At 33.4% G+C, this 11,458-nt stretch overlaps 1 protein-coding gene across 1 annotated transcript; it reads right to left on the bottom strand.

The window, feature by feature from the left end:
• Positions 1-68: 68 nt before the first annotated feature.
• LOC104616185 (shugoshin-like 2) lies at positions 69-11,060 on the bottom strand. Its single transcript, XM_010287150.1, has 8 exons — positions 10,898-11,060; positions 9,046-9,221; positions 8,552-8,629; positions 7,726-7,802; positions 7,172-7,407; positions 4,656-6,665; positions 1,815-1,962; positions 69-174 (listed from the first exon to the last, which is right to left on the bottom strand). The coding sequence occupies exons 1-8, from the start codon at positions 11,058-11,060 to the stop codon at positions 69-71; spliced, it is 2,994 nt and encodes a 997-aa protein (XP_010285452.1).
• Positions 11,061-11,458: the final 398 nt, after the last annotated feature.

Below are 11,458 nucleotides of genomic sequence, written 5' to 3'. Positions count from 1 at the left end.
ATATATATATATTAAAAATTGTACCCATTTTGGAAGTATTGTTCGTAAAGGCAATTCTCTTGTCTTCTTCAAATAAATTTTGCTTTACTTTTAAAAGTTCTTTTATTTTTTACTTTATAGACTGGGGAATCCAGAAATTGTGTATCTGTAAACCGATCCCCACGCCTTAATTTGCTGTAAATAAAAGAAATAAAAGACATCATGTACTAATATCACCAAGCACCTATGTAACCATAATTACAATAGTTATGTAATTATAATAACAATTCCAAATGGTATACTCTCAATGAAAGCTTGATACACTAAAGAATATAAATATGTATGAAATAGCAAGGCATAGATAACTACTGTTTTCCAAAATAATGCTAACAATACTAGTCTTTCTATGTGACCTGTATCATATTAATATGTGAGTAACCATAACTTATTCCTACAAGACAAAACTAAAAAATTATTTAAATCAAAAGCTTAACAGCATCCATTCAGGATAGTATACTTGAAATTAAAATATAAATAGGAAAAAGTAATCTAAAGTCTTGAGTGACATCCACTTTTTTTTTTAATTAGTTACTGTCTCTCTCCAGAAACACAGAACCTTATTGTGGTGTAAAAGAGGAGAAAGTGTCAATATCATAATATTACAGCATTTTAGCATCCAATTCAATTAATAAAAGAAAAATGTAACTCTAATCCCTTTGCAATTCTTTTACAAGCTATCTGGCATAATTATTTCTGAAGAGCCAGCGGTAAAGTGAAAAGACACTTCCTACATTACTTTTAGCTCCTATTTGTCCCCAGTCTCATTGCTTCAATTCATTGTTTGCTTACTTACAGAGGTAAACAAAAATACTTTTATTTTTGTGCTAATTTTTTCAGTTTGTGGATTTATTTTCTTCTACCACAGTTTTACCAGAAGACATACTCGTTTTACATCTTTGTCATAAAGTAAGTTGCTATAATCCCTTCACTCTCAGTACTGTTACAGGGAAATCTTGATACTATCTTTCTCTCATGAACATGCATGTTACTAATACACACACAACACAGCGTAATTTTTTCTTAAATTAATATCCTACTTAAAAAAACCCCAAACAAACCAAACAAAAAAACCCCAACAACTTTGTGGCAAAAAACTCTCAGAATATCTTCAGAAATAATCAACTTAAAGGTCCATTGGGATTTAGATCTATTTACATAAGTGCAAATAGACTAGTTTTCTTAATGGAAGTTTGGCTTTAAAATCCTCTTTTAAATTTTAATAGTTACTACACAATTTATGTCTTGCCTTTTAACAACCTCAGAAGTCCTGTGCCACTAAAGTTGCCAAGAACACTGAGAGGTAACTAACTATCAAACTACCATATCTTAAACTCAAATAACTTCTTATGTTTGATACAGCTAGTTAAAGCAAAATGACTGAGTTATATAATATTAATGCATAAATTGTCTTTCCACTTGACAATATTACAAGGATGTTATTATGGTATAAGTTTACATTTAAATATAACATTTACAATTATCCACCTCTAAGGGGTTTATATCATGACAAACATTAAGGATCCACCATTACTCACTACTAGTATAAAATGTTATATGCTATATTTAAATTTTGAGACTTGAATACTGTTGGTGTCTTACTCTGGCACTTGGAAATCCTGCCACACGAACAGGAAATGTTTTATATCAACACTGAAGTATTGATTTGTGAAAAAGATAGGTCAACAGTTTATTTGGGGGGTTTAATAGTCGATCTTTACTGGGGATAGTTACATACTTCAAAAACCAAACAAAACCCCTAATTTAAGTATACCTACCAGTTTAGATTGGGTTCTTTGTAGCAAATAGTAGCTCTTCCTCGTCTAGCTGGTACTGCTGAGTTTTCTTCTAAAGTTTTGGGGGATTTAAGTACGGAAGTGTGAGATTGTATACTAGTATTTGTCAGATCTTGCAAAGCCTTTCTCCCTGTAAACACAGTAGTTTATATCCCTCATTTTAAATATTTTCTGAATCATTAGTAAACTTTCAATTCATAATTATTTTTAATTAGCATTTCTTAATTCAGGTATTTTGGTTACTGCTCCTACTCTAAAGATGCTCAGCAAAAAATGGGATAGATGATCAAAGAAAATGCCACGACAGCAGCTTTCAGCCTGCCCAAATTTGGAGCTGTTTGAGGTCTGCCATGGTTCTTGGGACATTTTAAGAAAGGCCTGTAAGCACTGCAGTTTGCAGGTAGCTGTTTAAGCCTTCTGAGAGTTATTGCATTTAAAAAATTAAAACTGCACACAGCTCATGGCATTGAGTACAGCAGGAGGGCATACATGTATAATCTGAAGATTCAACCTGTACAAGAGTGCTCTAGTACTGCATTTCCAACTTTATGCCTGCTCTTTGGGCATAGGTGCATAAAATGAGCATAGCAAGCTGACTAAGTGAGCCTCCTTATCTTCAAAACTGTACATTACCAAATTATTTACAATGTCTCATATTTTGGACCATTGACTATGTCCAAGAGGAATACTCCATAAAAAAAGTAACCAGCTTTGGTAGAAGAAGTACTATTTGTGTCAGCTTTCTGTAATCCTTTAAGATCAATTCAGAATGCCAGACTGAACAATCAATATTTAATTTGGAGATGAATATTTTGATAACTTGGGAGAAATATTGAAATTATTATTTAGCCCACATTTCAAAATATTCAAAACCATTTATAGATTCACTTCTTGAGTTCGAACACTTTACCTTAAATCCTCTGTGGCAGCAAATGGATGCTACTGATCTCACAGAGGAAATTCATACCCTGATGATTTTTTTTGTTGTGCCTATCTTGAGACTAATAAATTATATCAGTGTACATTTACATAGCTGTCAAAAAAGTGAAGATTTTCTTTATTATAGCACCTGAATGCCTTGTATAGTCTAGCATACGCACTATTGACTGATGGTCAAACTGATAGTGCTGAATTACTATTGCCCTGTAGTAGAATTCTGTGCTGAGATCAAGTAAAATATCTCAGTGGGTAAGTGATAATTTCATCAATAGTCTTCTGAAATGTGTTAAGCGGAGACATAAAGTCAGAGGTTCTTCACTGGATTTCTGCTAACTTTACTTCTAAGTATGCTTGCAGGAAGTCCCTCCTGATTTATGAAAGCAGAAGAAAAAGCACTGTTTTTTGGAGGAGTTCATTAGGGAAGAGCAATGCCCATTTGGTTTAAACGAGAGGGCTCTCAGACCGTGAAAAACCTCCCAAGTCTGGCTGCCTCACAAATCAATCTTGATTTGTACTAGTTTTGAAGTGAAAGTAAACTGTTATTCTGAGCTTTTCCTAAAGCTTAAGGTTAGTCATTACAGGAGACTTTCAAGGTACATTTCTAAGTACAACCCAAGGTAGTGATCAGAAGAGCTGGCATCACCAGAAAGGATAGCATTTCCTTGCTTTCTTTTAATTCAAGATACAGAGTTGGATGTAGGATGAAAAATGAACTGGGTTTTTATACTATGCTTAAATGGATGAAGATCAAATTATTAGCTTGCTTTTTAAGTCAGTAGTCTATGATACTGCTGATCACAACGGTTTACTAATTTATCATTAAAGCTAATAAAACTATGGGATCCTTTTTCTACCTTCCAAAGAAGGAATCAAAGATGAGAAGATGCAACTGCAAATTACCAGGACTAATACCTCGCATGATGGTCTAATTCTGCCAGATTCTGTAGTCATGTAAAATAGGAGATTTTTTTGGCCATTGTGTCCTCGCATGCAAATGAAGCCAAGACAGTATTTGCTTGATAGTTTGGGATTCAAACTATTAAATTGAGCTAAGAAACTGTCTAAGTATTGGGACATTCTCAGAGACAATGTAAGTAAACAGAAACTTGTTGAGAATAAATATGTTTACAAAACAGGCCCCTCATGGTAGGATACTTCAAAGCTACATTTTAAAGCATATTTACACTCTAGCATAGACATTGTTAGTCATATATTCCTTTACAGTAATTTCACTGTATGATAGAAGAAGCGAATCCTATCTTCCAGACTACACTAAAGTTTGATTATTTTCTTAACTTAATGTATCTTACTTAAAAAAGAGGTTGTCACATGAAAGTTTGCTCATGAGTAGGTTCTAGAGAAAACCTGCCCAAAGTACTTTTTTTAGATCTCTGAATTCCTGTTGAATTGCAGTGTTTCTAAAGAAATAAAAATGAAATCTTTAAGTCCAGCTATGTTCTCCATTTATGAAGGGAACAGTGTAGTTTACTCTTATTTCCCTTGCATAAAAGCTCGAGCCATTGTATCTTTCCTGCGCCAAACTTTCTGAATTCCATCATATTCTTTGAAAACTGAATACATGCTCCAACTATAATTGCTCCTCAAGAATGTAGACTACTTATATCTGCCCGACTAGATCTCATCTTGGAAAATATTGAAAAGTAACAAGGATATTAGTTACTATGATTAAAAAAGATATTGTGACTGATACATGTTATTGAACATGAACAATCTTAGTGATTTTCAGTCTTACCTTTTTCCTTCCTCTTTTATCCATGCCAAGCAAGCAGTAAGAGTGGGATAGTATTAAGAAAAGATACCTTACCACTATTTCAGGCACTACCTAATTCAAAATGCCATTTTTAACCTCACCCATACACTTACCATGACAAGGTGCCAGAGTCTTTTTGAAGGTCTCTTCTGAAATATGATCCAGTTTTTCCTCCACTTTTCCAGCATCCAGGGCTTTATTATGATAATTTTCCCCACAGATATCAGAGTTTTTCAGTACAGACAAGTTCATGGAAGCATTGTGGTTATCAACAGCTGGGAGCTCCACATTGGAAAGACTTTCCTGGAAAAAGCTACTTACATTTGATGGCATATTCTTAGAATATTCGACAGGTAAGAATTTTAAATTTTCTGATTTTTGAACTGTAGTCTTCAACTTGCTCATAAAGGAATCCATCTCATGAGGGACTTCCTGGTCACACAAAATATTCTGCCTGCCCTGATCAATATTTCTGAAGTAATTTTTTTCTGGTCTGGTCTCAGCAATATCAGAACAAAACCTCTGTTTGCACTTTACCTGATTATCAGAATTACTAATGTCAGGGGTTTTATGTGCCACTGATGAGGAATCTACTTTCTTTAACATATCAGCATCATCATCAATTTGTTCTTTATCTTGTGGGGTATTCATAGCTACACCACTCTGAGTAACTAAAGCTACTTTCATTTGCTGAGTTTCAGTTACTTTATTTCCACGAACAGCCTCTGCATCCTTATTTTTTAATTCTTCATTTTTACAAAGTGAGAACTGCGTAAGATTTTCTTTTGGTATTATATATGCTTTCTGGCTAGCCTTTGCCAATGTATGTTTTAATCTCCCTGGCGAAAAATGGCTACTCTTTTGGTCTACTTTCTGAGTAATTTTATGAATGCTGTCACTTTCAGTTTCTCCACTTTGCCTGTAACTACTTTTTTTGTTGTATTTTCTCTTTGTAATATTCTTCTCTTCTTGTTTTCTCTTGTTGTCATGTTGGTGTATCTCTGTTTGAGACTTTTTTGAAATATATTCTCCACACTGCCCATTTTCCTCTTTACAGTATTTTGATGTGTTCCTTTTAGAAGGGTTTTGAAAATTTTTCCTGTTTATTTTGGGTCTGCTGTGTTTCTCATTTGTATGCAGAAAGTCCCACTGTAAAGGCAATATATTAGAATTGTTATCTTGGAATGGTAATTTTTCAGCACAACAGACTTCTGGTGGGATCTTGTTAATAGATGAGTTGGAGCCTGCTTTCTCTATTTTGCTTTCCATGTCTTCATGCATTTCTGAGAAAGTTTCTTTATTTGTCTGTTTTCTCAGACTCATTAAGTTAACCTGGTATGTCCTCCTAGTATCTCCAGCTTTACTTGGACAATTTTGTGCTTGATAATATTTGCTGGTATTTAGCAAACTCTGTTTCCCCACAGAATTTCCTGTAGGTAGCTGTTCTGTCTCACTTTGGAATAGTTGAGCTGGTGAGTCAGTAGTGTTTGAAACTTCGCTATTGTCAGCCCTAGTGTGCCTTTCTTCTGCACACAAATTTGAACTGACTTCAGTCTTGGTTTTAATTTTCTCTTTATCCTTCTTAGAATATTTTACTTTCCTGAAATTTCCTAATACTTTATCAGAATTGGCATTACTATTTTTATTTTGGTGTAATTTCTCTTTGTCTTTTGCTGTAACTGTGAGTAGTTCACCTGCGTCACTGGAGGTCAACTCCATATCAGTATCATAAACAGTTTCTTCAGGCTTCGTCTTGTCAGTAAAAAGCAGCGTCCTAAAATCTATCTTACTTTCATTGCTGTATTTAAGAGGTGAAGGAATATTGCAAGACGAGTCACTTGAACTTCCCTGCAAATTCACGTCATTGGCATTGCTGCTGCTGCTGATACTTTGACGAGGCAGCTTATTTGACCTACAGATTTTATGAAAATCCTTTACATTAGGTTGAGTTTTTGACTTGTGAAGTACTGCATGTTTCTTTCTTTCAGCCACATTTCCACAGAATGGCAATGAACTATCATTATATTGTTTTGTAAGCTCCTCAGATTGCCTTAAAGATTCTGTATTTTTGACATGAGTCAGGAAGGCACTATTGCAAGTTAGTTCTGTGCATAATTGATTTTCTGCAAAGAGAAAAGTTTCAGCAGCTTGGGGAAAGAAAGAATAGAGCATAGTTATCAGAATAAGACAGATTACTGAAAGTTGGACCAGAAGCATGGAAAATTACAAACTGCTTTTTTTTTTTTTGAACTGAGTACACACATTCTGTGGTTGGTCCTTAAAAATTTAGTTAACTAGAACTAATTTGATATTTTACCAAAGTTGAACTTCTGAAATTGGGTATAGATAAAAATGTATTTTTCTATAACTACTTCAGTTATTATTTGGTTATCTTATCAAAGTTTTATTCTGATCACATTAATTTTGTTACATTTCATCTGTGCTATTTCAATGAACATTATTCTACAAGTGACCTACACTTATGGATAAGTATTCTATTTTTTAATAGTTTATTACAGCTTAGGAATCTTACTATACCTTCCATATTGCACATCAAGTAATGAATTATTAAATACTAATTCTCAGATGGCTCTGAAAAATAAATCACCTGTACAGAAATACATCATACCTTTTAAAACTACGTTTTTGTCAATGGTTGTTTCCACTGGGTCTATTTCAATTAATTTTTGATTACGTGTACCAGAAGGCAATGATAATGCAAACCTGACTTGATCTGAATGCATTTCCTTTGACAAAATAGTGGTACACTTATAAGAATTTGGTATTTCACACACAGAACGTCTATCTTGCTGTTTTGCGTTAGCTGTTGCAATTAAAGGAAGCTTCACTGGCAATTCTACAGACCTGAAAAGAGGAAATTTTACTGTGAATATTTTTATTACATTTTATGCCATAACATTCAGTTGTTTAAAACAGTCCCTTAATAATGTATAAAAGCAGAAAACAAGAACTCAAGTATGAAATCTGGTTCTATCTTAGGGGCAAATGTATTTTTCATGACAGAATCCTGCTTCATGTTGGTGAGATCCCATGAGGAAAGAAGCAAGTTATTCAAACACAAGTTCTCTCTCTCTCCCTCTCTCTCCCCACCCCCCCCAAAGATTAGTTGTAAAAATGATCCACAGACACTTACCAACTTCCACATTTCATATAAGCACCTACCTAGCTGACTGATTTTTGAACTGGTCATCAGTAGGGCTACTTGGAGCAGCTGACAGAGGAACAGAACTCTGAAGATTCTTTCAAAAGAAGAACAGTGGGGAAGTAGAAACAATTGAATACCATCTTATGTTTTAAGTATCAGAAATATCCCCAGGAAAAAAAATAATTAATTGGAAAAAACAGAAGTACAGATGAAAGGTGCATGATATTCAAAGACACACAATAATTTTAAAGAAAAATATTTCATAGCAAAACTTACCAAAATCTGTAACCTACTTGCATCCCAAAGCAATGTGTCCACTTTCTAAATGTAGCTATAACTAATGCAAAGTGCATTATACATATAGAAGCACAGAGCAACACTAAGCAACTGTTTAGAACAGACAATAAAAATAGTATTTTTTTTAAATTAACTGTAATTTTGCCATGACACAAGGACTAACATGAACTATGTTTTCTGGTAAAGTTTCCACATGCAAGATATTTACTGGAACACTAAGCAGAGAAGCCAAGTAGCTCGCTCATTGGTGAAGAATACCACAGTTTGAAGTACTATGCTTTTTCATTTTTTTAACCACATGACTTCATCAAGGCTAACTGATATTTAAGTTTTAGATACTTTGTAAACAAATTAAATCCCAAATTTTTAGTGCAAGCAACAGCAAAATTTAATGGATTTCACTAGACTAGGGTTTCAAGGTTTAAGGAATTGGGGTAAATGTTTTAAAATGCATGTATGATTTCAACATTGCACTCATTTAGATGCTTTGAAAATATTATCCTGGAAAATAAGTTCAATATCGTAATAGATCAAAAAACATCTTACCTCAGAAAGACTGCTTATTTCTATTGCAGTTAAGAGGTTATAATTCAAAAATGCTTCTATTTCTATAAGAGTTTTATTCTGCATGTAAAAGAAAAAGTAATTTAAAAAATAATTTTTAAATGACTGCTGGCTTAAGAAAAGATAGGATAAGAAGGTGAATCTACATTTGGGGTACGTTTTGTTTTGGTTTGTTTTTTTCCACTCAGTTGAGCAGAAACTGATTTTTAATTCCATCTCAATACCTATAAATAAAGGTGAAGCTGATGTTAAAATAGCTATGGCTAGACATATACACTGATGGACACACTAGTAAGTAAAAAAAAATCCCATGAAAGAAAAATCAAACCTGAGTACTATGCTATCAGATGATACAACTTCACAAATCTGAGATGTATATTTTAAATCACCATTTTAAGAAGCAATATTAAGTTTCCAAAAAAGATAAAAGCTTGGTTTAGCTCATCTAAGTTTAAATTATATTATTTGCAGCATACCAAACAGTTTAGTTTTTGACGAAGCGAGATATTATGAAGCTGCAACTTTTCTACTTCCTTCTGAAGAAAAATCTTCTCATTCTTTAGCTTCCGAGAATTTTCTTTCTCCACACTCAAAGCCACAGCTAATGCTTTATTATTTTGTTTTAAAGATACTTTAAACATAGATGAGTTACCTAAAGGAGACAAAATCATATTATTTTCAACAGCTTCAATTCTAGGCCCTCTTTGCATGAACTATCACTATGTAACAACATTTTTATCTGTAGGTTTTGCTGGAACAATAGCAAAGCCTAACACTTTCTAATATGAAGTTGTTTCTGTGGGCTGTCATTCTGATGACTACTCTGTCAGCTTCATGTTCAAGTTTATTTCATGCATGGATTCTGCTCTAGGCTGGATTTTATATAGATGGTTTCACAGGTATAAAAACGTTTCCAAATTTCTAAAAAAAAAAAAATAAAATTACAAATTAAAAAGTTCAAACATTTTGAGCATGAATGTGTTTTGACAACAGAAAGAAAAAAGCTTTAGATTAGAAATATGGCTTCCACTGGTCTAATCAAAACCTGCCTACTCACATCTGTTACAGAATGTTTTAGGAACTCCTTTTCTTTCGCCAGTGACACTGCATATTACCAAGATGATTTTTTTTGGCCTCACATTCATAGTATACACAGAACTAACTTGAACTCAAGGCAGAGACAAGTCTGACCATACTCTTTTATAGTACAAAAAGGAGGAAGGTTATCTTGAAATCTTCTCCAGCTACATCTCTTCATTGTCTTATGTTGTTACTTCTGTGATTGGTAATCCAAAATTTGCAAGGCCTTATTTCTTTGCTTTGGGAAACAGGCAAAAACAATGGAACCTTGTTAATCCAAATATTATACTTTGAAATTACTATTCATCTTAGGGAATTATTTTATTACTGCAATGTGGAGATTTCTAAAGGACATGTAATATTATTAATCTGTACCGTTTCTTTTTCACAAATTAGCATTTTTTACATAAAGCTACAGTAAGTTCAAATATATATACAAACAACAACAAAAAAGCGTAAATATACACACATATAAACAACAAAAATTCTTGCTGCACCGATCACAGAAAGAGAAGCAGGAGTCAACATTCACTTAACCATACTGAATTACAGCGCTCTGAAACAGCGATATTTCACTACATGTGTAGGTTCCCTACCTTTTGCAAAAGATCTGAGATGTTCCATAGTGTTGTTTTTGTCAGAGGCAGAAACAAAACCCAACCATCTGCCATGACAAATCTATGTTTGAATTTAATCCTGACTTACTGGCAAAACAAAGTACCTTCCGGCAAGTGATTAAATCAGCAGATTAATATTTGTAGTTTTCCTTGGTTCAGTAAATGACTCAATGAAGATTTTTATATAAATCCTATTTTGCAAATGGGAATACTAGGTATATTACTATGGTAACTATATTTTCAAAGGTCATTGATTTTACTCATTTTGGTACCTCAGTTTTTAGACGCCCCAAATGGACGTGGACATGGATGTTAGAAATGCACTTGAATACACTCTTAAAAAACACTGACATGCCAAAGAACAAGCACTGGAAATACTCAGAGGGTTAAATAAACAACTTACAATCACGTGTTTTAACTTTCAGACTCTCCTAAAATTCTCAACATACAGCATTAATCTTTCTAACGGGCAGCAATTCAGCAAATCACATTAAATATAAGTATTTATATGATGACTTATATCAAAATATGATGACTTCAATATATGAAGTCATATATTATATGACTTCCTTTTGAAGTAATACATTCTAAGCACAGCAGATGGCTTCAGTTTTATTATAACAGGACTTACTGATTAATTTAGTTTTGATTTTAGATGCTAAAGAAGCATTCCATTTTGCAACTGGTAATGTTCCATCCCTCTTCTTCATACGTCCTTTAACAGCCTCCGAGGTGAAAATGGTAGGTGATTTAGCAGTTGCTTGTTTATTCTTCATCAAAATGTACCTGTACATTGTCAAGGGGAATGCCCAAATACTACATGATTTTTCTCACACTTTTAAAAATCAAGTTTCTCTATCTCTTATTGGGACTTGTTATGTCTGAAGTTGAGAAAATTGCTTCAGTCTTTACCTTTGTCCAGTTAATTCAAAGAGGTTAACAAATCGTTCCTTGGGACTTATGTCCCTATCACAGAGTGGCAAAATATTTAACTAAAAACATGAAAACTAAATGTATCACAGGTTTTTGATCTTGTGCACTGCCTCAGATTATCTACCCAAGTTTACACTTAAAAAGGAAAAAACCCAAGGTTATATCACTTCACAATATGGCCTTTTGCTTTGTCAGGACAAATTTTAAATTGGAGAATTTAAATAAACCGCATTATAAATGCGACGAATTTAAATAAAGA

The sequence above is a fragment of the Phaethon lepturus genome, unplaced genomic scaffold (assembly GCF_000687285.1).
Source record: "Phaethon lepturus isolate BGI_N335 unplaced genomic scaffold, ASM68728v1 Scaffold57795, whole genome shotgun sequence".
NCBI lineage: Eukaryota > Metazoa > Chordata > Aves > Phaethontiformes > Phaethontidae > Phaethon > Phaethon lepturus.
This window is presented reverse-complemented; position numbering and strand designations above follow the sequence as displayed.

Coding starts and splice junctions, on each gene's coding strand:
- LOC104616185 (XM_010287150.1), bottom strand. CDS start 11,060: ATGTACAGGTACATTTTGATGAAGAATAAACAAGCAACTGCTAAATCA. Junction 7,803..8,551: donor AAATAAGCAGTCTTTCTGAG/GTAAGATGTTTT, acceptor TTCTTTTGAAAG/AATCTTCAGAGTTCTGTTCC. Junction 1,963..4,655: donor GACTCTGGCACCTTGTCATG/GTAAGTGTATGG, acceptor CTGTGTTTACAG/GGAGAAAGGCTTTGCAAGAT.